Consider the following 26873-nt stretch of genomic DNA (forward strand, 5'->3'; position numbering starts at 1 on the left):
GCTAAGTTTTAGTGGATTCATATTTTTATTGTAAAAGGAACTAGAAACTGCCACATGAAGTTTTCTTCCCTTTATAAGTAATCCTGATAACTTTCTGAGTGATTTCTGTATGTATTTATAATGGCATCAAGTTAGACTCCATTGTCCCCTCTCACAGATGAGGAAATGCCCATCCTGAGCCACACAGCGCATCCATGCAACTCTGAGCTGTCCGTCTCTGGCTTGGCTCTGCCAGCAGCTGCTCTTGCCAGCCGGCCCTGTGGACCTCTGTCCTGCACACATGCAAATAGGACTTGGGTGTGGATCTGCCTGGGATCCTTCCAGACTTCTGCTCCTTCTCTTCGTGTCCCTCTCTGGTCCCTGTCTCCTCAGGCTCCAGCACCTCCGCCCGAGACCTGAGGTGCAGCCAGCTGCCTGGGCTGGGGAACTGGCCGTAGCCTCAGCTGCCTCCACAGGCTGGAAGCCACTCCCTGGGCCAGCACCTACCCAGTGCCTGAAAATGGTCACGTCGTGTATTATGCTGTTTTGTAGTCTGCAACAGGACAACAGAAAAACAAGTCCACCTCCAGCTTCTTCCCCATTTTCTTTCTTTTTTTTTTTCCAGTACTGGGAATTGAACTCAACCTTGTGCTTGCACCTCTGAGCTACATGCCTGGCCCATCCCCATTTTCCAAACACCAGTTGGTTTTAACAAATGTTTCAGGGCCAGGGATTTAGCTCAGTCGTTTTGCCGCCTGCTGCGCAACCACAAGGACCCGAGTTCTATCCCTAGTACCAAAAAACCCCCCAAAAACCAAAAAGCCAAATGTTTCATTGCTTCATGAATGCTTAGCCAGATGACTTAGTTCACTGAATCATTTTTCCCATTTTACATACTTATTTATTTTTTGTGGTATTGGGAATTGAATCCAGAGCTATGGCCCTGGCCCCTTTTTATTTATTTATATTTTTGGGGGTACCAGGGATCAAACTCAGGACCTTGTGCTCACAAGGCAGGTGCAGTGTCCCTTTTTATTTTATTTTTTATTTATTTATTTATTTTGGTACCAGGGATCGAACTTGGGTCCTTACACTTGCGAGGCAGGCAGTTGGAACCACTGAGCTAAATCCCCGGCCCCCTTTTTATTTTTTGACACAAGGTCTTGCTATGTTTCCTGGGTTAATTTGCCTTGTTAAGTTGAACTTGAGATGCTCCCACCTTAGCTTCTCAGAGTCCTGGGATGACAAGCGTGCACCACCATGCCCTGCCACCTTTCCCATTTGTGAACAGCTTTCTTTTTGGCAGTGCTGGGAGGGCCTGACATGTGCCACACAAGTGCTCGGAGCTACCTACACCGCACCCTAGAGCAAATTTCATTCATCACATGCTTCTGAATAATTAGTTTTGTAGTGGTCAAAAGAAAGTATATTAAACAGTGATACTATATACCTCTCAGACTCATGAGACATAGATACCAAATATGGCTTTATTGACACATTTTTGTACTTGGCCATAAGTCTATTTTGGGTCCTTTTGCTTAGAAGTTTTATAGGTATAATTTTATAGATGATTAATTTTGTATCCTGGTTCCTAGGTTCTAAGTAGTTCTGTACATCATACATTGCTTCCCACGAAAAATAACAAAGCCTGCTTTCTGCAGGCACAGCTGAGTATTATAGTCTCTGCTGGTAAGATTTTAACCACTTACTAGGCAAATTATTTAAATACAGGATGACCAAATATTGCATATTTTTCTTCATTAATTTTTATAAGATAATAGGAAATATAAAAACAATTGTTGGGCATAGTGGCACATGCCTGTAATCTTAGCCCATAGGATATTGAGGCAGGAGAATTACCCCAAGTTCGAGGCCAGCCTGGACTACATAGTGAGAACCTGTCTCAAAAATAAGGGCCGGGGATTTAGCTCAGTGGTTCCAGCGCCTGCATTGAAAGCGCAAGGTCCCGAGTTCAATCCCTGGTACCAAAAAAAAAAAAAAAAAAAAACCCACACAAAAATAAATAAAATAAAAACGATTTTATCAGTGTAAGAACTGATTGGTTGAAATGACACCTGCCCTAGTACGTAAATAAACACACTGCCCAAGGATGCTTGGGGTAAATTTGTTAAGTGGTTATTCTTTCTCCATTGTTATTCTTGTTTATGAAAGTTGTAAAATAGCTTCAGTTAATTTTTGAACATGATTCGGCTTGTTTAGTTCTTTGTTAAAAGCAACATTGTTGCTTTGGTATATGTGGAATAGTCAGATTGAAAGATATGTTTAATACTTTTGGGTTTTTTTGGTACCAGGAATCAAACTCAGGACCTTGCGCTTGTGAGGCAGGTGCTGTGCCACTGAGCTAAATCCTTGGCCCTGTTTAATACTTTTAAATGAAAAAAAAGCACAATGCAGAACTGTGTCCTGTTATTTGCATAAATACATATTTATGTGTGTGCATTAATTACCACCTCAGGGCAGTATTCTATTTACCTTAAATTTTTTTTTTCGGTACCAGGAATTGAACGCAGGACCTTGCAATTGCCAGACAGGTACAGTGCCACCAAGCTAAATCCCCACCCCAACCTTAAATTTTTATTCCATACACATTTCTTACAAATTAAACAATGTAATTAAAATAAACCTGGTCTATTGTTACCCCTTTAAATTTTTTATTTTTGCAGGTAATTCAGTGTTCTTTAATAAGTACTTTTTCCTTAATATGTATATCCTGAAGACTACTTCATATTAGTATATAGAACTGTTTGGGGGAGAGGGGTTGAGACAGGGTCTCACTGGGTAGCCCAGGCTGGCCTTGAACTCACAGCGATCCTCCTTCCTCAGCCTCACGATCCTCCTTCCTCAGCCTCAGGAGTCCTGGGATTATAGGTGTGCACCACCACACCCTGCAGCTGTCTTCTTTATTTATACCGTTGGAGGTTATTCTTATGTAAGGAAGTATATGTTACTTAATTGACCTATTGTAGATGAAAAGTTTATGTTTAGGCTGGGGATGTAGTCAGCACTACAAAAAAGAAAGTTCAGATTTTTCCCTGTCGTTTTCTCTCTAATACTAAAGCTACTGTTCTTTTACATAATTCTTTTGGTAGAAGTAATACATCTTTAGGAATAACCAATTTGTATCTAGAAGTAGAATTCCTGGATTGAAGCACTTAATATTTTAATAGATTTTTGCCCAATTGCTCTCAGGAGAAGTTTATTAATTTGCATTTCCACCCAAGTTGAGTTTCTGTTTCCCTCAGTGTAACCAGTAGTGTATCAAACCGTTGGATCTTTTCAGTCTAATAGTTTAAAATGATTCTCTCATGCTGCATGGGTTTTCTGCTTGATTTTTACAGTGCTTGGGGTTGAGCTGCGCTACACCCCCAGCCCTATTTTTATTTCTTATCTTGAGACAGGTTTGCTAAGTGGCTGTATTGCCCAGGTGGTGCTTGAATTTTCGGCCCCTTTGCCCAGAGTGATAGGGTCACAGGTGTGTGCACTGAGCTTGGCTGGGTGGGGGTGGTTTTGGAGACTTGAGTCTCACTGTGTGGCCCAAATGGGCCTCAAGCTTGTTATCTGCCTGCCTCAGCCTCCCAAGTACTGGGATTATAAGTGTGTGCCACCATCCCTGGCTGAGGTTTTATTTATCTTACTGTGACGTCAGCACCTTTTTGTGTGTTTAAGAGCTGTGTTTAATTTGTATTTCTGAATATATGTGTAGTTATTTTGCCAATTCCTTTAGATATTTAGGTTTACTTTTTTTTTTTTGGTACTGGGGATCGAACTCGGGTCCTTGCATTTGCGCAGCAGGCGACGAAACCACTGAGCTAAATCCCCGGCCCTAGGTTTACTTTTTTTAACTTTTGCTAATAAAATTTACTACCAGTCGCTTGTCATTATTTGTGGAGTCCATATTTGCAGATGTGTCACTTTATCCTAATCCAGCAGCAGCACTCATGATGCAGTCACAGACATTCAGGGACACAGTACCGAGATGTCTGAGTCCTGTTTTGTTTCATCTCTTATACTACAAATGAGTATCCTTCAAAAATAGTTTTAGTACCATCATAATCTTTCCCTTTTAAGTCATCTGATTAGTTTGTGAGTTATTTCTGTACATTACTGATTTAATCTTTATAAGTCAACTTAGCTCCCCATTGCCCAGATGATGGAAGGGACTCCCATCCCTGGTGCCCAGTGGCTGCTTTTGCCAGGCTCTGTGGACACCTGGCCTGTGCAGGTAAGGATTTGGCAGGAATCCTGCACATTTGGGTGGCTTTTGTTTGTTATTTTACATGCTCAGCAGCCACCAGCACAGTGTCACACTGCTGCCAGTGACCCTAATTTCCAAAGGCTTGGATAGGCCCGAGAAGAAGCACATGTGGCAAATAAGCTTTATTCAGGCAAAAGTTCTGTTCTGTCCAGGGTGAGTTCAGTGTTAATGACTTGGCAGTGTGGAGTATATGGGATGATGCGTCTTCAATCCAGGTATCTGTTTGAATCTGTTTCATGGATTCCATTTCTTTCCTATTTTGGCATTCATGGTTTTCATCATGTTCCTGAGCTCCTCTGTTCTTTTATCTGTATCTACTCTAGAGTCACTAAGCATGTCTTTCACTCTGGTCACCATCTCTTGGGAAATTATTTCTGCTTTGATTTTTTCTAGAGCCTCGTTCATCTGCTTTGTTACTTCTGCTGTTACCAGAAGAGAGAGAGAGTCCAGGTGGGTGGCTTTTGGATTGTTCCACTTCATTGCCCCCGGGGTTTGCCTTTGGTGAGTTGAAAGTCTGGGGGGGCTGCATCTTATTTAAGTGTCCTCTCATTTTCTATTTTTTTAAAGTTTGATTCCTGGGTTGATGCTTGTAAATTGCTTATGGCAAGTAGCTTTATTATTAGTATTCAGGACCCGTAGGAAATGACTACTTCTCAGAAGCATCTTCCTGGTGTAGCTAGTTTTTGAGTTTTGAGTCTACTGCAGGATTCTACCTCTTCAATTTATTGGAGATGAGAAGTTTCTGCCTACTTGGCCAAGCTGCCAGTTCTTTGGCACTGGCCTATAGAGGTTCACTTGTTTTGTTTTTGATATCAGGAATCGAACTCAGGGCCTTGTGCTTGCCAGGCAGGCACTGTGCAGCTGAGCTATATCCCTGGTCCTGGGTTGTTATTTTTTTTTAAAGACCCTTAGGCATGGGCCGGGGATGTAGCTCAGTGGTTCTGCAGCCTGCCTCACAAGTGCAAGGTCCCAAGTTTGATCCCCGGTACCAAAAAAAAAAAAAAAGAAAAAGAAAAAAGAAAGACCCTTAGGGAATCTCAGTCTTGGTATACCAGGAGGAACAACTGATTAGCACATTTATGACATGGTTGGCTAAAGTAGTACAATCAACAATAACAATAGCATCAAACAGCCTAGAAAATGACAAACTATAGCCCTTAATATGGCAATTTTACCCTTAGGGGAGAAGATTTATAAGCAGTTAGGGGATAAAAAACAAAAGAAGAGGAAGAGATCAGAAGCAAGAGGACAAACATTAGGAAACTGGTGAAGAAGACAGGTGAGAAAAAGGAAAAAATAAAAACAAGAACAGAACAACAACAAAACACTAGAAACCAAAGAAAAGATCTAGAAAGGAAGAAAAAAATCCCAAAAAGGTTCAATTCAAGGTGTGTCTCTGCTGTCACTGTTAGACAGTGTGGGGAAACAGAGTCCAGAGGCAAATAGATTAATCCCAGAAAGCTAGCTGCAGCTTCACAGTGGGGTAGTGGGTAATCTCAGCCAGCCTGCCCCTTTAGTTCCACTGAAGTTCAGGCTGGTTTCTGGCTATGAGGCTGGAACTGGATTCCTTGAGCCTACAACAGTCTGTGTCTCCTGCCAGCTTGAACTCTGCTCCCTGACCTGCTGACTAGAATTCGGCACCCACACTGAGGCACTGGGAGCCACTAGATGTATTCTGCCTGCAGCTGTTCTGAGTTCTGAGCTCAGTTGGCCCCTCTCCTGGGGGAGGTCTGAACCTGTATAATTCACCAGCCACTGCAGTCTGGTTCGTCCACTGCTCCCTTCCACTGGTGTGTTTCTTCATGTAGGCCTATGGGGTCGTCAGCAGTCACCATGTGTCTCTAGGTTCAGCCTGCCATTCCCTTGCCAAGAGTCGGGCTCTCAGAGAGAGTACTGCTTGCTACCTCCCTCCTCTTTGTCAAAGTCTATCTCTTCACTCTGCCTGTAGACCAGTTCTTGCTTCAGAGCCTTCCTGAGTCCCAGGGACCCACTTCCCTCCTTCTCCTCTTGATGCTGTATTCCAGTGTCAGGACTCAAATTTCCGAGAGGCTTTTTCTCTGCTCCTCACCACTCTGCCATCTTCCCAAATACACATCAACAAGGGTGTGTGTGGATGGGCCGATGGGGCTGTGGCCCTGCGTTTGCCAGAGCAGTAGTTCACCAGGGAATGGGTGACAATTACAGAACAGAGAACCTGTCTGAAAACAAAAAAAAATTTTTTAACTTAAATATAAAAATAATATCGGTAACTTTTAGGAAAAAAAAAAAAAAAAAGGAAAAGCAGAAGAGATACAAGCTTAATGGGACAGGTTTATTTCAGAACAAACCTGAGAAGATTGGTCCTGGCACTGAGACCAAACCGGAGCTATGAGGTCTTTTATAGGGTCATGGTTATAAAAGGGGGGCTGTGGAAGAAAAGGTCAAAATGGGGCTGTGCGGGAGTTCGGTGAGGGAGCAGTGGCTCTTCAAGAGAGAAGGCTTAAGAAAGACGGTGTAGGGGGCCAGGGATTTAGCTCAGTGGTTTCACCGCGTGCCTTGCAAGCGCAAGGTCCCAAGTTTGATCCCTGGTGCCAAAAAAAAAGAAGCATGGTGTGGTGTGTCTGCCGCTGGAGAAGGTGACCTGGGTGGGGGTGGGGTGTGTGTGCTGCCGTTCCTGCTGGGCCTTCCTGAGCAGGATTGTGTATCTCGGCAGGTGCACAAGCACAGTGGGATCCGAGGCCAAGGATGGTGGCACTGGGCTCCTTCAGTAATTATAACAAGTGCAAAAAGGGAGAGAGTGAGGAGTGCCTTCCACCCCACTTCCCAGAGGCAGCCAACATGAATATTTTCACATATCCTTCCAGAAATCTTTTTCCACCTTTATTGAGATGTATCTGATAAAGATTACGTCTTTTAAGGGGGAGCACACGGGAGCACATGTGATGTCTCGCCGCAGATTGCTGGGTGAGTGGACAGACCATCTAGAACTGGCAGCGCGTCTGGACATGCAGGGTCAGCTCTTAGTGCACAATGGGATTCCGCCGCCCAGACTGAGTGGAATGGGTTCTGAGGAGCCCGTGGCCCTCAAGACCACATCTGAGCCTTGGAGGAAAGCATTTCCCCACACCCTGTTCCTTCTTCCCATGGCCAGTGGACGGAGACAGCACAAAAGCTTGTCACAGCGACAAAGAGGCCTGTTCAGGACTCTCTGGGAGGAGAAGGTCGCATGGATTCTGAATCTAAGCCAGCTCATTTCTACCTGCGTGTGAAACAGGCCTTAGGTCAGCTGTTTCCTCCCTACACTGAACATTTCTGTCCCATGCCTTTGGTGCAGACCTGGTCCCTGTCCCCACCGCTTTCTGGACCCTGGATGCCGGGACTTTGCTATGTAGCCTGGCCGAAGGGCTCCTCTTGCACAGGAGGTTCCCGAGGGGCCTGCCGAGGTCCTGCTGATGGGCTAATCATAAATGCAGGCTGTTTGCTTATTAGAATCCTCACATGTTTTACAGGTACTCTTGTGTGCAATAGTTACTAAAATGTATTTGATAATTAGGGTTTGGAAATTGTTCATTCAACAATTTTTACTGAATATCTTCTTCTCTCTCCCTGCTGTCACTGTGCAGCCGAGGCGCCTTTGAACTCTCAGCCTCCAAGTGCCCCACCATGCCCAGGCTGAAAGTTTTATTTCTGAATGATTGGTGAGAATGGTAATCTCCATTTCCAGAAAATATGTAAGCGCTTAGACTGAGGACACCTTTCTTTGACAGCATCAAGCAAGGTGATGTCTTCTGCATCCAGGAGCCAGCCGAACATGTTGAGTGTGAGCAGGCTCGGCAAGCGGCACAAACACTGGCCCAGGGCCTTGACTGTTCTGGCCTGAGCTACGATGCACTCGGTGAAATTTCTGGAGACATTCAGCTCTCTCAAGCTCGGCAGGTTGTCCAGTGCTTGAAAGAAATTCCTGTATCCATCCTGTGTAATCCTGTGATTGATTGAAAGATTTAGATCCTCAAGTTTCTGGAAACCTCCACTGATTGCTACCTTGGCTACAAAAACAAAACATTAATTAAAACACGATCATAAGGACTTTTTATTTCAATAATGGTGGACAGGGTTATTTGAGTCAACCTCCTCTCTTGCCACCACCATTACCATAAAGTAGGAAATCTCCAATGTACTATTTTATGTAATTAATTAATTTATTTTTTTGAGACAAGGTCTTGCTAAGTTGTCCAAGCTGGCCTTAAACTTTCAATTCTCCTGCCTTAGCCTCCCAGGAGTGCTGGGAATACAAGTATGCACCACCATGGTGGCAACCAGCAACTTTAAATAAAAGTAATTCCTAGAAAAATATAATTTGCAAACAGTACCTATCACAAAACAAGAATATACTAACAGGTAGGGCCAGGGATGTAGCTCAGTGGTGCCACCACCTGCCTGGCAAGCACTAGGTCCAGAGTTCAATCCCTGGTACCAAAAAAAAAAAAAAAAAAAAAAGGAAAGAATATACCAACAGGAAACCTACAATAAGATACAACTATCCAGTCATTAGACTGGCTAAAATTTAAGGAACTGACAAGTACCAAGTAAGGCTAGGATGTGAAATGACTGCTGGTGGGGGTGTAAATTACGACAACATCCATGGAAAACTGAAAGCATTTATCCAAGTGCCTCAGAAACTCCTGCCCTAGAAACACCTAAATACATGCATCAAAGGCCATGTATGTTCATAGAAGTATGATCACTACTATTGTTATTAATGAATTCAACTCAGGGCATTCACACTGAACTACAATCCCAAGCCTTTCTTCTAGTCTTTATTTTTATTTTGAGACAGGGTCTCACTAAATTGCCAAATTTCCCAGGCTAAGCTCTAACTTATGATTCTCCTGCCTCAGCCTCTCACAGTGCTGGAATTATAGGCATGTGCCACCATGCCCAGCTAAAAGCATTATTCATAGTAGCCAAATATTAGAAACAACTGGATAAACTGGGGTGTGTATGGAGTCACAGCATAATACTAGGTAATGAAAATCAGCTCTATCACATGCATCAATATGAATAAATAGCACAACTATAATGTTGATAAAGATGCAGAAGGGCCAGGTGAGGTGGTACATGCCTGTAATCCCAGCACTCAGGAGGCTGAGGCAGGAGAACTGCTGCAAATTCAAGGCCAGCCTGAGCTATATAGTGAGTTCAAGGCCAATTTAAACTCCATAGTGAGACCTTGTCTCAAAAAACAAAAAGATGCAGTAGAGTACATATTGTGTAGGATACCATTATGTAGCATTTTTATTTTATTTTTTGAGGGTTGGGTGGGGTACCGGGGATTAAACTTGGGACCTTGTGCTTGCACAGAAGGTACCAGACCACTAAGCTAAATCCCCGGCCCCATGTAGCATTTTTAAATAGGCAAAACTAATCTATGGTGGAGAAAGCAAGATCGCAGTCTCCTCTGGGAAGGAGAAGGCCGTGCTGCCAGACAGGAAGTATAAAGGAGGCTTCCACACAGGGCAATGTTCCATATTCTAACCTGGTCTTCTGTTACCCATACCTAGGTGACAGAATATCCAAGAATGTTCACTAAAATTCATTGACCAGCACATTTAAGACTTTGGCCTTCCATATATATATTAATCTCCAGCTGAAAACAAAAGAGGCACTTTGGAGAGAATCGGGCCATGTGTCTTGACACACAGGTGTGAAGAACACAGGCCTGCGGGGTGGAGCTCAGTGCAGGGTGCTGGCCTGGCGCACATGGCCCTGGGTGTGAGCCACAGCACCACACACACACACACACACACACACACACTCTCAAAGGTTTGTATAACCCTAGTGGAAGACTTTCTTGTACTTCCAAGTCTTGCTATTGGCAAACTGAGTCCACAGAAGGACTCCACAGGGAGCAATGTGAGGCTGAGACTAGGAGCGGCTGGGAAGTGCGGAGGGCACGTTTTGGAGGCTGCAGCTGGGAGCTTGAGCTGCATCTCAGAACTCTTAAGAGTAGCTTACCGATTTCCACCACGCTGTCATCATTCAGAATCTGGAAAAAGGAGAGGACTCGGAGGCACAGGAGCTGCTGACACTGCTGGATGATCTGATTCGCCACGTGATAAATCTCGTCCCCAGTAGGAAGGACCAGTTCTTCCAGGTGGGTGAGAGAGCCCAAAGTGCAGGCTGCGGAGGGACACGGCATGCTCTTCTCTGTGTTGCTTATGCCCGTACATCCCAAACCCGTCACCTGCACCTCACACACAATGCAGGAGCCCGTGTCGTGTTCAGCCCTCACTCCTCCTCCCGGCCTACCCATATTCAGTATCTTAATTAATGGGTTTGTACCTACATTCCAACTCTGAACTCTGAAACAATAAGGACTTAACACGTTTGGAATGGATACTTGACAGTGCACTGCACGGCGCTGTGATGACCGCATCCCCAGTGTGCGCTGGGAGTGGACCAAGTGTCAGGAAACCGTGGTGAAGGTGTGTCCGGCTCAGAGCTGAGCAACCATCACTTCCCCCAGGTGAGCGTGGGCCGCTGCTGAATGAGCCCTCTGCGAGCACAGCTCAGCCAGCCACAGACCAAAAGTACTTTTCACAAAACTGCCCTGCACTGAACGTGTTCAGGCTCTTCTTTGTCACTGTCTCCCGAATGACACAGTATGACAACTAGATGCGTAACACTCACACTGCATTAGGTAGTATAAGGAATCTAGACTCGAGTTAAAATACACAGGAAGATGCTTGTAGGTCACCTGCAAATACTAAACCGTGTTCACACAGGGCACCTGAGTGCCCTCCTGTTGGCGTCAGTGAAGGGACCTGAGCCTGGAAACTGCACCCATGGTGCCGCCCTCCGTCCTGCACGCACTCACTTCACCGTAGCTCAGTCAAGTGGCAGACAAGGGATTTTGTGGAAGCAAGGGGATAATAAGTAGAAACCATACCAAAATTGATTTGAAAACATACCAAATTTTTCAGATGTTTCCTTATCAGGAAATTGCTGGTGTTCAAGATTTAATATCTTCAGAAAAGTAAAATTTGGCAAAATAGTGACTACAAGAGAGAAAATAAAAATTTAGTTATATCAGCTACATTTCTTATGTGTGTGTGTATATATATGTGTGTATATATATGTATATGTGTATATATATGTATATGTGTGTATATATGTATATGTGTATATATATGTGTGTGTGTATGTATATATATATGTGTATATATATGTGTGTGTGTATATATATGTGTGTGTGTGTGTGTGTGTATATATATATATATATATATATATATTTTTTTTTTTTTTTGGTACCGGGGATCGAACTCGGGACCTTGCGTTTTTGAGGCAGGCACCGGAACCACTGAGCTAAATCCCTGGCCCCTATAAGTAATATTTTTAAAATAAAAGAGTATTTTTAAAGTGATCAAAATTAATATATAGTACTAAGGCCGTGCATCGTGGCACATGGCTGTAATCCCAACACTCAGGATAATCCCAGCATTCAGGAGGCTGAGGCAGGAGTATCTCACCTCAAGTTCAAGGCCAGTCTGGGCTACATAATGAGTTCAAGGACAGCCTAAACTACACAGTGAGGCCCTGTCTCAAAAAACCAAAAAAACCCCACAATATACTAATTCATACTGAATTAGCTTGACTAAGTAGAGAATACAAATCTTTACTCAGAAATTTTTAAAGCTAGAAATGTTTAAATTGTAGAAACAGCTGGGCGTGGTGGCACACATCTGTAATCCCAGCTCTCAGGAGGCTGAGGCAGGAGGATCACTGCAAGTTCAAGGCCAGGCTGAGCTACACAGTGAGTCAAGGCCAGCCTGAACTATATAGTAAGTCTGTTTAAAAAAAAAAAAGATTGTCTCTTTTTATTGTGCTCACTGTGACTTTGTTCACAGAGGCATCTTCAGCCAAAATTTTAAATTATAATTCTTACCAAATGGAGTGGCTTTAAAAAAGGGTCCAGAAAATTTTATTTCTTCAAGTTTCTTGCAGGAAGCCAATGTAGTCACGAGAGACTCAAAATCCGAAAAGGAATAGCATTTCAAATGGAAAATACGAAGGTTTGGAGAATTCTGAATCGATTTGACTGTAAAATATCAAATATTTATCAGAAATTAGAGAAGACTGCAAATTTCTATCAAAATTGGCCTAGTGCTTTATGACTTCTGTTCCAACAATACTGACTTCAAACAAGGCGTGAGGCGCAGGGACCGAAGACTGGTGCTGCCTGGGTTCTCGTCAGGTTCTGCACTGACTGGTAGGCAACGTGCTGAGTAACTGACCCTCTTGGGGATCAGTTCTCCCACCTATAAGGGTTCAGTAGGGCCACCTTCAGCTGTCACCTCCTAATGTCTCTGTCTTTAAACTGTGTTTACACAATATGAACACCACACACAAAAAATACGAGGATCCTACACTCACTCGATGTAAAAATACTGACAAATACAAGAAAACTACCACTGCCAGCTTCAATGTCAGTGAATGTTTTGCATGTCTGTTCCACAGAGCTTCGTATTCGGTGTTTTCTTAAAGTGAGGTGCTGATGGTGCCTAAGCCATTTTGCTAAATGAGGGGCTTTGGAACCAGGCCGCACAGTTGCCTGTGACTGCAAGGCCGGGGTGGTTAGAAATGGCAGCACTCCACACTGCCAGCTGGCTTCCTCCGCCACCCAGGCTCCAGGCCTGTAAGATGCGAGAGGAGAGCGGTGTAACCCAAAGCAGACTTTCTGTGTATATACCAGAGGTTAAAAGCTCAGACTTGGGAGTTAGAATTTCTGTATTTTAACAACATTTCCTTAGCTGGGTAAACTGAATAAAGTGCTTAGCCTCTTTGTTTCAGTTCCACTGCTGTAAAGTGGCAACAATGCCTGACCTCTCAGGGAAGGTGTGAAGAGTAAGTATTTGGGATGTGCTTAGAACAGTTCCTAGCAGATAGTAAAGGCTCAATATTTACAACTAGCTCTCTGCTTTCTTAGGGAGAGAGAGTGCTGTTCCCACAGTTTACCATGGCACAGACTAAACCCTCAGACCCACACAAGTTTTACCTTTTTTGTTTTGTTTTTTTGAGAAGGATATTGCTGTCTAATTTAGGCTGGGCTTGAATTTACTATGTAGTCCAGGCTGGCCTCAAACTCATGGCAATTCTGCCTCAGCCTCTCTCTAGTACTTGGATCATAGGCATGCACCACCATGCCCAGCTGAAGAAGTTTTAATTTCTAAATAAATTATTGGACCAGGCATGGTGGCACATGCCTGTAATCTCAACACTCGTAAGGCTGAACCAGGAAGACTGCTGCGATTTGGAGGCCATCCTGGGCTACATAGTTCAAGGTCAGTCTTCACTATATAGAGAGACACTGTCTCAAAAAAAAAAAATATTACTGGCCATGTAGCTTTTCCAACTGATGCAAAAACAAATAAATCCAAGTGTCATCCTTACCTAGTTTGGAAGCATCACACCCAGCCGAAATTTGGATCAGCAATTTCTCCATGTGGTGGAGGTTTGCGAATTCCTCAGGAAGGAGAGAGAAAACATCTAGTCTGCTGTCCAGATTCACAAACAGTTCTCTCAGGCATGGGAGCTTGTCCAGGTTAGGGAAGATTTGGTCTGCAGAGCAGCATAGTTTCCCATTATTAATCTAATATAACAATTTCCAAATGGAAAATCTGAAACCATCATTTTGACCCATGAGCTACTTCCACATTGTCAAATGAAGACCACCAGATACCATAATACATTCAGTTTAACAAGGACATCTGCAAAGAATTGCACTTAGCAATCATGTACCATCTGGGAAGCCTGTGGTACTCTCTGCACTCACAGACATAAGTAAGACATCTCCTCCACCAAAGGTCTGGGGACAACTGGGTTTGCACAGGCAAAAGAAGCAAGCTGGACTTCTTCCTATCTTAACTCATATCAAACTAATTTAAATATGCCAATGATTGAAAGATAAGAGCTAAAACCAGGCAACTCTTAGAAGAAAACAGGGGCAAATCTTCATGACCTTGCATATGACATCAAAAGCACTAGCAAAGAAAAAAATTAAAAATTAGACTGCATCAAAATAAAAAATTTTTGTGCCTCAGAGGATACTATAGAGTGACCCCAGTATAAAAAAACAAAGGAAGAAAAAGGGAGGGAGGGAGGGAAAAATGAATGAAATGAGGAAAGAGGGAGAGAGAGAGGTGACAGAACGAGAGAACATTTTTCAAACACAAGTGTGCTAAGGGTTTAACATCCAGAATATACAAACAACTACATAACTGACAATGGTAAAAAACAACTTAAAAATGAGCAAGGAGTTTGAACAGACATTTCTCAAAGAAAAACATGTATAGTTATTATGAGCACATGAAACGATACTCTACATCGTTCAGAACATTATCTCCCAAAGCCAAGCCCATTAGGCGAGTGGGACAGAAGAAATTTTCAAGTATCATCTACAAATCACTATTTACTAAGAACAAGTAACACATGTCTGCTTACTAAGGGGCCTTAATTAAATATTGATATTCACCTTTTGTTAATTTTATTAACCAGGAGATGCTCAGATTCAAATAATATGAGTTATTTGAAAACCATTCTATTATTCAGGGGCCTTTCATTCATTTATACTAATAGCCCCCCAAATGAGTGAAAGTTTATTTTATATCTCTTCTAATAAGCACCCTTTATGGGCTTATGGCTTTAGAAGCATATGTCACTCAAAGCTAAGAGAAAATAAAATGTCACATCAAAATAGTGCTCCAAAGTACAGTCAGGCTACCTTGTAACTGGACCGAGCCTGAGATATCCAGAGACTGCAGGGCCGGCAGGGCGAGCAGCAGCTCCTGTTCGGCTGCGCTGAGCTGGACACCATGCAGGATGCACTTGGTGACAGCGGCCTTGTTCAGCTCCAGTGCGGGGCGAATGTTTTCCATGAAGCCACTGCTGCCCTCCAGAAGGAGCTCAATGTGCTGGGAGGCAGAGAAGACCTCGGTCAGCACTGCGAGCACCTCGGGGCTTGCTGTGCTCTCATCAACAATGTGGACTTGCAGTAGGGGAAGCTTGTGTGGCTTTGGAGAGAGCTTCCAGTAGCCCCCACTGATGTCTGGTGGGTGCCAGACCTTTAGATTTAGGTAACTGCTAATGGTCTTCTCTTTCTCTGCTAAATCCTGTGCCCATTCGTTGAGAGTTTCAAAGGCAGAAGCATAGTCCTGATCTACTGTTGGTGCCTGGGATCTGTCAAAACATCTTTCCAGGATTTTATTATCTGATATGCATCTCAGCTTACTGCCTTTTATGGAGATCGTGATACTCCGCAGCACTAGGAGGCTTTCAGGGTAGTCAAAGAAGTACTGTGAGTTAAGTACCTTCAATGGCAGGGATCTCCCTTGAAGGAAATGGGAAATAAATGGAGCACATGTAGCAACAGTACTGCTTTCATATGCAATCATTAGGGCAAAATCCAGTAAAAATTCTGACAACAGCAAAAAACACTGTTCTGGACACAGCTGCCACAGTAGCCTGATCGCCTGTGTATCCAGTGGCATTTCCTCTTCATGCTTTAAGGAGTCACCATTTCTGGGCAGATATTCCAATGACTCTTTACTATCTGCCAAATGAAGCAAATGAGATACTATATTTGGCCCCACCTTTGTTGAAGAGTAGCTGCAGACATATTTTAAAAAATTATAATAGGAGCTTACGGCCAGCATGGGTGAGTTAATTTGTTTCAAATAATAAAGTCCCAAATCTTGATCTTCCTGCGTGTCTGAATCCAGCAGTTCACTCAGCCTCTTTGCAGCAAGAAATTCCTGAAATGCAGGATTTAAAAACTTATAGACTGGTCTTAGTCTCTGGGCTGTGAACCTGCTCATCAAGCACATGGTGAGATCCTCATCTTCATCAACCCCTGCTTCTTCAAGGTCGTCAGCACTAAACTCGAAATGAGATGAAAAAAACCCTTTCAGGGCCAGCTCCCCACAGGAGGACACAGTTGCTCTGAAAAGCTCGTCTGGAGTTTTGTACTTTATGAAAAGGCATTCCATGTAGGCCTTGAAAACAGCCATATGGTCAAAAGACTGAGTGAATGGGTACCGAAACCAATAAGCACAGATTGCCTCCACAAAGAGAGGCGTTTTGTGAATCCCCAGCAGGTGCATGTTCTTCCCAAAATGCACCATGAGCTTCCGAAGCCGGGGCAGGTCATGTGGAAAGAGCCGCCATAATATAGAGAGGGTGTTGTAAAAGGGAAACGCCCTGACCTCCAGAACTGTATCTAGGTGTCTGCGGATGTCCCTGGCCCTGTTTGTACGAACAGCAATTAATCGGCAAGTCCGTGACAAGTGGCTTCTCTGGATCAGTGTTTCTATGAGTTGGGGGGCTGAGCCCCTTGCTCTATAGTCATCCAGCAGGAATAAGACTTGGTTCCCTAACTGCTGGATGATGCTCCTTAGGCTCGTTTCACTCACAGCTCCTTCTTTCGCTAGGAGTTGGTCACAGATAATCTGGGCCAGCCCCTGGTCTGGGCTGGTGGAACTGAGGGACAGGTAGAAGACCAACTGGAACCTGTTCAACAGGGGACAGCACCCCGAAGCCCACAGGAAGGCGATCTTTTTCAGGAGGACCGTCTTCCCACTGCCAGCTTCGCCTTCCACACTCATGACAGAGTTCAAGTTGGCCAAGACCTCAGGCAACGTCAGGGGCTCCTGCACAGGACTGCTGAAGCGCTTGGCAACAAGGGGCAGGTCACACCCCAGCAGGTGGTCAGTGGGGAGTTCAGGAGGGCCCTCAAGCAATGGCAAGTGAAGGAAAAGGGCACTGGTATAGGTGGCTCTCAGGTGCTCACTTAGATTCTTCGCCTCTCGAAACCACGGGGCTTCCCCCTGTGCCACCTCTGTGGAAAGAAGGGAGCACAGGTGGGATTCGTAGTCACTTCTCTCTCAACCCCAATCTCCTACTCTTCTTGCCCCCTGACCATGCCTGTCCATCATGGATGGATTGGGGCCTTCCATGGCCATACATGATCTCCAGCTTTTTCCATAAAATCAGAAAGGGGAGCATGTACCCACGCACCCTCCCTGACCCCAGAGCCCAGATAGAATGTGTGCTTCTTAGGAACTCTAAGGTATCCTGTAATCTCCCACTTAAAAGTCTCAGGAGAAAGGGTGGGAATTTAACTTAGTGGTGCTGCGCCTGCCTCACAAGTGTAAGATTCTGAGTTTGATCCCTGGTACCAGGGTTGGCAGTGGGGCGGGTGTCTCAGGAGAGAAGCCTGCTGCATGATTTGCATCTGAGACACACTGATTACCTTTGATTCAATCTGGAGAGCCCACAGGAACCTGGCTTTCTCTCATACACACTACTGTCCTCTTCATTTTGATGCCTCTCCTCCCCAGGAACTCTTTAGACAATTACACATTTTTTCTTTTCGAATTCCTACCTACAAATATATTTACAAAAACATACAAACCTGTGGGCTACCCCCTAGGTTCTTACCTGGCATTAAAGAACTAACTACTGTGGGATCTTCAAGCTTGCTTTCACTTGTGGTTTCCTTTGAAAAATAAAATTCTTTATTAAATCAAAATCTGCCTAAGAGAGGGGGCATCGTATTATCACTGAGAACAAACAAACATCTTCTAAACATAGTCCACTCTTGAGTATTTATGCTGACTAGAGAAGAAGGGAGTGCTGGAAATAGATCATCTGTAAACATCTACAAGGGTATGAGTGTTCTAGTATGATACACTAATGGCACCTCCCAGGGTGAGCACTGTCCAGGGAATCAGAACCAGAGTCTAGAGCAAGAAGGCCCTGCCAAAATTACCACGCATAGCTTCTGTCCTTATTTTTGTACCACATGCTTTTTATCACACACCTAGGATGTAGAAAGGTTATATTTCCTCGTTTAGACAATAGGCTATTTATATATCCCCAAACTTTCTTCTTCAGTGTCATATTTTATGTCATACGGGTAAAGCACAGACATGTGGGATGAAGTCTGAGGGAGGCACATCTCACACAATCACCATTTACGAAACACAAAAGATCTCCATGTTGTTCTTTTAAAAGATTAGGTGTTCTGGGCCCAGGGATTTAGCTCAGTGGTTCTGGCGCCAGACTCGAAAGTGCAAGGTCCCGAGTTCGATCCCCGGTACCAAAACAAAAAGATTAGGTGTTGTGTGTGTTAGGGTTTAGATCTGAAATGTCCCCTACCAGTCTCAAGTTCAGAGGTGGGTCTGGCTGGAGGGGTAGATCCCTGGTGACATGACCTGAAAAGGTGTAATCTTTTTGTTGTTTGGTTTTTGAGACAGGGTCTTACTATGCAAGTCAGGCTGGCTTTGAACTCACTATGTATCCCAGGCTGGTCTTGAACTCTCAGCAATCCTCCTGCTGCAGCTTCCTGAATGCTGGGACTACAGGCATGCACCATCACACCCTGGCTTCAATGTCTTTTTTTAAATTCACAAATATAAAAGATGTATCAAGTGAAGAGAAAGTTGCTTTGTTTTCTTGTTTTGGATGACAAACATACCCACCACGAAACCATAAGGTGGTGTACGTGTATCCATCAAATTGATAGTGGCTGAACTCCCAGAAAAATAAGGAGGATTTCTCAGTTTGAAGGGGTTAGCCTAGTATCTGGGTTTCTGATTTGTTGGCCATTTCCTTTTGTTAAAGAAACATATCTTCCTGAGCCGGGGATTTAGCTCAGTGGTTTTGTTGCCTGCTATGCAGGCGCAAGGACCCGAGTTCGATCCCTGGTACCAAAAGAAAAGAAAAAGAAACATATCTTCCTTGCCCTGAAAAAGGCCAAGGAGGAAGTTCAGCCTTACTGGGCTCTAAATGAAGATCACAGATTGGATCCATGTAGCTGGCTGCTCAACTCTGAAAGTCCAGGCCCCAATGCCAAATTCCCGACCACTCATTTATGAAGCTAGGAGTTGTATCTTCCTCATACCCTGTGATAGCCCCATCTGCACCTTGCACATAAAAGGTGCTTGGTAGATAGCTGGAGAATTTATGTGTTTACTTATTTATACTGAGTGATTCCTGTTCAAAGCAGTTTTCAATCACCTGATCACATGCCACTGAAACATAACATACCATTATTTCAGGAAGTTCACCACAGCCCTGAAGGTCTAGAATCACTTCTGCAGAGGACTTCATATTTTGGAGAAATGGACAACTAAGCATGGAAGTTAAAAGGTATAAACATTTGCATTAGATTTTATTTGTTTTTTGGGGTTTTTTTGGTATCGGGGATCGAACTCCAGTCCTTGCGCCTGCACAGCAGGTGGCGAAACCACTGAGCTAAATCCCCGGCCCCTGCATTAGATTTTATAAAAATGCTGTTAGAGTTTTTATGATAACCATTAAGTGTAAAACCATCATTTTCAGTGATTCTGTTGGTGTCTCTGTCACATGGGACATTCAGACGTGGCTCTGAACAGCAGGCCTGTGTGTGGCTATGGTGCAGGGTAATGCTGCCCAGGGCTGGAATGAGCCTATTTAACACTCATCTAGGAAGCCAGCAACAATGAACTAAAGAACAAAAGTAGAGAAAACTCCATCTATGAATCCTGAAACAAAAAAGGACATTAGTGGAAAAACTGGTAAAACACAAAGTCTGGAATTTAATTATTAGTAATGTAGCAACTCTTAGAGAAATGTACCACAATAGTATAAGATGTTGGCATTGGGGGAAACTGGGCAAGGTAATATACAGAAACTCTCTATTTGTACTTTTTCTATAAAGCTAAGTTAAAACTATTTGTCAGACACCATGAAATCAGAACACAGATCCCCTCTAAACTTGGGGAGGCAGTCAGTGTGCATGAAGAACCAGGAGAGAGAAGTCTTGAGAGCTCTCCCTGCATTGTGCACTTACACAGGTGAGGAGAATCTAGGTGAATAGAGATGGAGAAACGGAACAGCCAGCAGTCCTGGGCCCATTACAAACTGGAAAATCACGGAGCAAGGGGCAAAACATGAGGACACTTTGTTATTTTCCTTTGCTTTGTTAAAGAAACCTATCTCCCACATCTGAAAAAGGCCAAGTGAAAAGTCAGGTCCCAGAGTTCAGGAATGGAGACTTAGGTACAGAAAGCAGTAAGTAGGACTCCTCATGTTTCTGCCCAAGGCCAGCCCTGTCAAGCAAAAGGACTGTGAAGGAAGGTACAATAGAAATCTTTTCCTAAAAATAAAAGCCAATAAAGATCCAGTTGTGGTGGTGTACACCTGTAATTCCAGCAATCTGGGAGGCTGAGGCAGGAGGAATGCAAGTTCAAGCCCAGCCTGGGCAACCTAGCAAGACCCCGTGTCAAAATAAAACATGAAAAGAGCTGGGGGTATAGGTCAATGCGAAAGCCCTGGGTTCAATCCCCAGTACTGGATGGCGGGGAGGGGCGGAGCAATAAAGTGAGTTGCCAGCAGAAGTGTACAAGAACTGTGCCACAGGGAACGTTCAAGGAAGCTCTTCAGTTAGAAGGAAGAAGACATCACACAGAAACCTGGCTCCACCTGAAGGAATGAAGAGTGCCAAGAATGGTCACTGTGAAGATCTCAGAGGACTACAGGATAAGTAGTTCAGACTGGAGCAGGTCAGAAGGTTTTAGGAGAGACTCCTTCAAGAAGATGAAAATGATGGGCTAGTCAATAGTTTTATTGGCCTGGTGTGCTGGTGTACACTGGTAATCTCAGCATTCAAGAGGCCAAGGCAGGAGGATCACCTGGAGTTTGAGACAAGACTGGACTACATAGTGAATTCTGTTCATATTAGCACTATTCACAATAGCCAAAAGGCAGACACAACCAAATGTCCATGAGTGGGTGAGTGGAAAAACAAAATGTAGCGTATCTATATGGGATCTTATTTAGCCACAAAAAGGAATGAAGATAACACGACAGGGATAAGCCTCAAAATAAAATGCTAAGTGAAAGAAGCCAGACACAAAATATCACCATATGCTTGCATATATACAAAATATCCATTATGGGTCAGTCCACAAACATGAAGCAGACTGGTGTCTGCTACAGGCGAGGTGTGAACGGTGTGGAAAGATAAAGAGTGACTGCTTAATGGACACAGAGTTTGGTTTTGGGGTGATGAAACTGTTTGGAATTAAATGGATGGGAACACATGGAAATTGAATAACACCCTTCTGAACAACCAATGGGTCACAGAGGAAGTTAAAGAAGAAATTAGACAGTTTCTGTAAATAAATGGTAATGCCAGTACAACATAAAGGAATCTATGGGACACAGTGAAAGCAGTTCTACAAGGGAAACTCATAGCAGTGAATGCCCATATTAGGAAAACAGAGAGAACTCAGTTAAATAACCTAATCCAGAACCTCAAGCTCCTAGAAAAAGAAGAGCATAACAAACCCAAAGCTCATACAAGAAAGGAAATTATAAAGATCCGAGCAGAAATCAATGCAATGGAGACTAAGAGAACAATACAAAAAATTAATGAATCAAAGAGTTGGTTTTTTGAAAGAATAAATAAAATCAATAAACCTTTAGCCAACCTTATCAAAAAAAGGAAAGAAAAGGCTCAAATCCATGCAATTAAGAACGAAAAAGGTGAAGTCACAACAGACCCAGCAGAAATCCAGAGGATCATCAATACGTACTTTGAGAAACTGTACTCTAATAAAATGGAAAACACAGAAGAAATGGACAGATTCCTAGATACATACAAATTGCCAAAGTTAAATGAAGAAGATATAGAAATTCTAAACACCCCAATTACAATGAATGGAATTGAAAATGTAACAAAAAATTTACCAACAAAGAAAAGCCCAGGTCCTGATGGCTTCACTGCTGAATTCTACAAGACATTTAAAGAACTATCGCCATTACTCTTTAAACTCATCAAGGAAATTGAAAGGGAAGCAAGGCTTCCAAATTCATTCCTGGAAGCAAGTGTTACTTTGATTCCAAAACCAGGGAAAGACCCAACCGAAAAAGGGAAGAACTACAGGCCAATCTCCCTAATAAACATAGATGCAAAAATCTTCAACAAGATACTGGCAAACAGAATACAGAGTGTCATCAAGAAGATCATACACCCTGACCAAGTTGGATTTATCCCAAGGATGCAAGGATGGTTCAACATTCATAAATCAATAAATGTAATACATTATATTAACAGAGTCAAGGACAAAAACCATATGATCATCTCAATAGATGCAGAAAAGGCATTTGACAAAATCCAACACCCATTCATGATAAAAACCGCTACAGAAAATTGGATAAAGACCTTCTGGTCTTTATCTCAGCCTGATTAAGGCTATTTATGAAAAACCAACAGCCAACATCATACTGAATGGTAAAAAAATGAAAACTTTCATGCTAAAATCAGGAACAAGACAAGGATGCCCACTATCACCACTCCTGTTCAATATAGTTCTGGAAACATTAGCCACAGCAATTAGAAAAGAGAAAGAAATAAAAGGAATAAAGGTAGGAAAGGAAGAAGTTCAGCTGTCATTATTTGCTGATGATATGATACTTTACATAGAAGACCCAAAAAACTAGGTCAAAAGTATTCTAGACCTAATTGACAGATTCAGCAAAGTAGCTGGATACAAGGTCAACACTCAAAAAACAATAGCCTTCTTAGTCGCAAATAGCAGACTCATTGAGAGAGAGATTCAGGAAATAATTCCTTTTACAAAAGCATCTAAAAAATGAAATATCTCGGAATCAACCTAACAAAGGAATCAAAAGACCTCTACACTAAAAACTACAGCTCTCTGAAAAAGGAGATTGAAGAGGATATAAGAAAATAGAAAGACATCCCTGTTCCTGGGTAGGAAGAACCAATATAGTGAAAATGGTTACATTTCCAAAACTACTATATAGATTTAATGCAATGCTGATTGAAATTCCAACAAGATACTTCAGAGAACTAGAGAAAACAATCCAAAAATTCATTTGGAATCAGAATAAACCTAGAATATCAAAAGCAATTCTAGGCAACAGAGACATGGTTGGGGGTATCACAATCCCCAATTTGAAACTATACTATAAAGCTACTGTGATAAGAACAGCATGGAACTGGCAAAGAAACAGACCCGAGGATCAGTGGAATAGATTAGAAGATGCAGAAACAACTCCAGACATACTTAGCCACCTCATCTTTGACAAAGGAGCCAACCACCCTTATTGGAGGAAAGATAGCCCATTTAATAAATGCTGTTGGAAAAACTGGATTTCAACCTGCCAAAGATTAAAACTAGACCTATATCTATCACCATGCACTAAACTGAGATCTAAGTGGATTAAAGATCTAAATATTAAGACAGAAACACTAAACTTGCTGGAAGATAAGTTAGGTAGAACTCTTAAAGACACTGGTATAGGAAAAGACTTTATGAACAAATCCTCAGTAGCATGGGAGCTAGCACAAAGAATCAATAACTGGGATCTCATCTTATTAAAAAGTTTCTGCACTGCAAGAGAAACCACAAACAGAGCTAAGAGACAACCTACAATGTGGGAAAAAATTTTTAGCAGCTGCACCTCAGACAAAGGTCTACTATCGAGAATATATAAAGAATTGAAAAAAATCAGACCCCCCCAAATTCAAAGACCCAATTCAGAAATGGGCATCCGAAATGAACAGACCTTTCTCAGACAAAGAAGTAAAAGCAGCAAATAAATGTATGAAAAAATGTTCAGCATCACTAGTCATTTGAGAGATGCAGATGAAAACAACACTGAAATTCCACCTCAGCCCAGAAAGAATGGCTTCTATCAAGAAATCAACCAATAAGGGCTGGGGATTTAGCTCAGTGGTTTCACGGCCTGCTGCGCCAGCGCAAGGACCTGAGTTCGATCCCCGGTACCAAAAAAAAAAGAAATCAACCAATAACAAATGCTGGCAGGGTTGTGGAGAGAAAGAAACCCTTCTCATTGTTGGTGGGAATGCAGACTGGTGCAACCACTGTGGAAATCAGTATGGAGATACCTCAAAGAACTAGAGGTCCCATTTGACCCAGCTATTCCTCTGCTAGGTGTCTTTCCCAAAGAACTAAAATAATCATACCACAGCAATATATGTGCACCCATGTTTATGGCAGCACAGTTTGTAATAGCTAAAGCTTGGAAACAGCCCAAGTGCCCATCAACTGGAAACTGGATAAAGAAGATGTGGTTTTTTAATAAAATGGAGTACTACTCAGCCATAAAGAATGAGAAACTAGAGACATTTATAGCTAAATGGATGCATATTGAGGCCATACTCTTAAGTGAAATAAACAGGACACACATGTGTAAATACCGAATCATTTCTCTGGTGTGAGAAACTGAAAGTGTAAATAAGGATTGAAATGATTAAAATGAATAATTGATGATTTGAAATAGGAAAAGGTCCAAAGGTGTACATAGTGGTGGTGGGAGGTGAAGGGGACAGGGAAGAAGGGAAAGGAAAAATTATGAGAAAAGAAGAAAAAATGGAAATGAAATCTATGTAAATAGGGAAGGGTGGAGGGGGTGAAGGGCGCACAGGTAATGGGGGAAAAAATAAGAACTAAGATACATCATGTTCAGGTACAAACACCCAATGATAAATGTAAATGTACTGCATACCTAAAATGTACCAATAAAGGAATTTAAAAAATAAAAAATAAAAAAATAAACAGATGGGGCGGTTGCACAACATTGTGAATGTAAACACCATTGAATTGTGCACTTTAAAATGGTTAATAAATACACATACTTCCCACAAAAATAAAAAGATGAACAGGAAGCCAAAATGAATAACAGTGTACTACAAGCCTCAGCTCTGCACAGCACTGGTGTAGTTAACAAATGACAGGGTAAACAGAATGGAAACATAATGATCTAACTGAAACCAAAACAGAACTATGATGAGAGGACAGGTAGAGGAGAAAGGGTCCTAGGAGCAAGGGGACAAAGAGGTAAAGACGCACCCTTCATGGCGTGAAGCAGAGGAGTGGGTAAGGACTTGATCCACAACTAAAATAGGGGTGATGGGAAAAACTGCATACATACAAAGTCACGGGTACTAAACAGCTGCCACTGTGCTCACCTGGAGAAGTATTTGGTATGATCTGCTAAGGGGTCATCCCCTTCCTGCCAGGCCTTCATACATCCTCCACAGGAAAAGCATTGTACCTGGTCCTCTACCCCTGCATGGAAGGAGAGCCGATCAGTGTTCTGGGCATGTGCATTCTTCAATCGACATGCTGATTGCAACCACCAGGCTGCACCACCAGGCCATTATTAGGGAAGCCTGTTCCCTTCTCTAGTTGAATTGTGTGACAGAGTCATAAGTGGGTGAGGCAATGATCTAAGACTCTTGGCCCATGATGAGGTCATCAGCATGGTCACCCAATGCGCCCATGTACAGTATGTTGTAATTAACACCCTTGCCCCTCCTCCAGGCAACAGAGAGATTTGAAACCAGAACCTGGAACTGAAGCTCCACAGGGAAGAAATTTGTGTCTATTTTCCACTCTAATGACTCTCAGGAGCCCGGGAAACTTCCTAGCACCTTCTTTTTTTTTTTTTTTTTTGGTACGGGGATTGAACTCTGGTTCTTGCACTTGCAAGACAGGCGGCAGAATCACTGAGCTAAATCCCCCGCCTTTTAGACAGGATCTTGCTGTGTAGTTCATGCTGGTCTTAAACTCACTGTGTAGCCCAAGTTGGCCTCGAACTTGCAGCAATCCTCCTGCCTCAGCCCTCAAGTGCTGGGATTATAAGCATGTGCCACCATACCTGGCTTCCTAGCACTTCTCTGGCAGTTAGTATTTGTTTAATGAATAAATCAGAAAGAACAGATCTGGAGCTCAGGGAAATAAAAACATATGAGCAAAACCAAGAACCCTTATGTCAGCAAGTTCATGCAAAGTTACTTGCTGTTCCCACACCAGTGCCAGGTTTATTCTGCTAGACGCAGGACCAAGTGCCCCAGGAGACTATTTCTTTGGGGAGAAACCAGTGTTTGGTTCTGCCAAGGGCCCAAATTGGAACCCATCATCTTCCTCCCACTCTTGGACCCAGAGGCTCTGTTCAGCTGGGACAAAGCTTCTCTTTGTGTCTGGCCAAAAAAGTATGAGGGTGAGTCACCGGATGTGGGAGAAACAGGCGCTTCGACAGCCCGAGGCTTTCATCATCCAAATGGTCCATATACTGGATGTGAATATTGGAGTCAACAAAGTTGCACCATGTTTAAGAGAAAAATAAGAAAATAATGTTGGAGAACAGAAAAGGAGTATGACACACAGATTAGAAAAAAAGAACTGATCAGTCCGCTGCCGACAGGCAGGTCTGCGCACGCCCTACCGAGGTCCCGAGTCGCTCAGAACATGCCGAATCAGCCCGCGCCCTGACAACAATCCACTGGACCCCCTCCCCTCGCTCCTCTGTACAGCCACCTGGTTCCACACTACAAAGATGCAGAGGACACCAGACCACCAAACCACAGTACTGAGTCCCGCTGCTCCTGGCCCAGAGGTAGGGGCTTCTGAGCCGCAGTCCCACTGTTCCTGGTCCAGGGGAAGGGGCTTCCCAGCCACTATCCCTCCCACTGCTCCCAGCCCAGAGGAAAGGGCTTTGGGGCCATCATCCCTACCGCTGCTCCCAGCCAGTCCCACCTCTCCCA

General features: G+C 43.3%; 2 protein-coding genes across 32 annotated transcripts in view; one reads left to right on the forward strand and one right to left on the reverse strand.

Moving 5' to 3' along the window:
- LOC101706874 (survival motor neuron protein) overlaps nucleotides 1-26873 on the forward strand; it is a 77007-nt gene that overhangs the window by 14459 nt on the left and 35675 nt on the right. For 2 of the 25 annotated variants that reach the window (XR_015448072.1, XR_002391691.2), the window contains 2 exons: nucleotides 4649-4705; nucleotides 7153-8311. The gene's annotated coding sequence lies outside the window, so the exon portion shown is untranslated. Of the gene's footprint in view, nucleotides 1-157; nucleotides 3874-4648; nucleotides 4757-5436; nucleotides 5535-7152; nucleotides 8312-19350; nucleotides 19442-26873 lie in introns of those variants that run through there. The other 23 variants (XR_015448075.1, XR_015448079.1, XR_015448067.1 and 20 more) reach the window with 23 other exon arrangements.
- The window catches only part of Naip (NLR family apoptosis inhibitory protein), a 40418-nt gene continuing 20646 nt past the window's right edge, over nucleotides 7102-26873 (reverse strand). For 4 of the 7 annotated variants that reach the window (XM_087203192.1, XM_087203190.1, XM_087203191.1 and 1 more), the window contains 7 exons: nucleotides 17729-17786; nucleotides 15015-17126; nucleotides 13685-13852; nucleotides 12180-12332; nucleotides 11206-11292; nucleotides 10250-10414; nucleotides 7102-8280 (listed from right to left, as the gene is read on the reverse strand). In XM_087203192.1, coding sequence (XP_087059318.1) covers nucleotides 7916-8280; nucleotides 10250-10414; nucleotides 11206-11292; nucleotides 12180-12332; nucleotides 13685-13852; nucleotides 15015-17126; nucleotides 17729-17786 — 3108 coding nt within the window. In that variant the 3' untranslated portion in view covers nucleotides 7102-7915. Of the gene's footprint in view, nucleotides 8281-10249; nucleotides 10415-11205; nucleotides 11293-12179; nucleotides 12333-13684; nucleotides 13853-15014; nucleotides 17127-17728; nucleotides 17787-19339; nucleotides 19422-25295; nucleotides 25396-26873 lie in introns of all 7 variants that reach the window. The other 3 variants (XM_004872845.4, XM_013068510.3, XM_087203193.1) reach the window with 3 other exon arrangements.

Source organism: Heterocephalus glaber, unplaced genomic scaffold (assembly GCF_053883595.1).
Source record: "Heterocephalus glaber isolate CG9 unplaced genomic scaffold, H.glaber_assembly_v1.0 deba00001788, whole genome shotgun sequence".
Lineage (NCBI taxonomy): Eukaryota > Metazoa > Chordata > Mammalia > Rodentia > Bathyergidae > Heterocephalus > Heterocephalus glaber.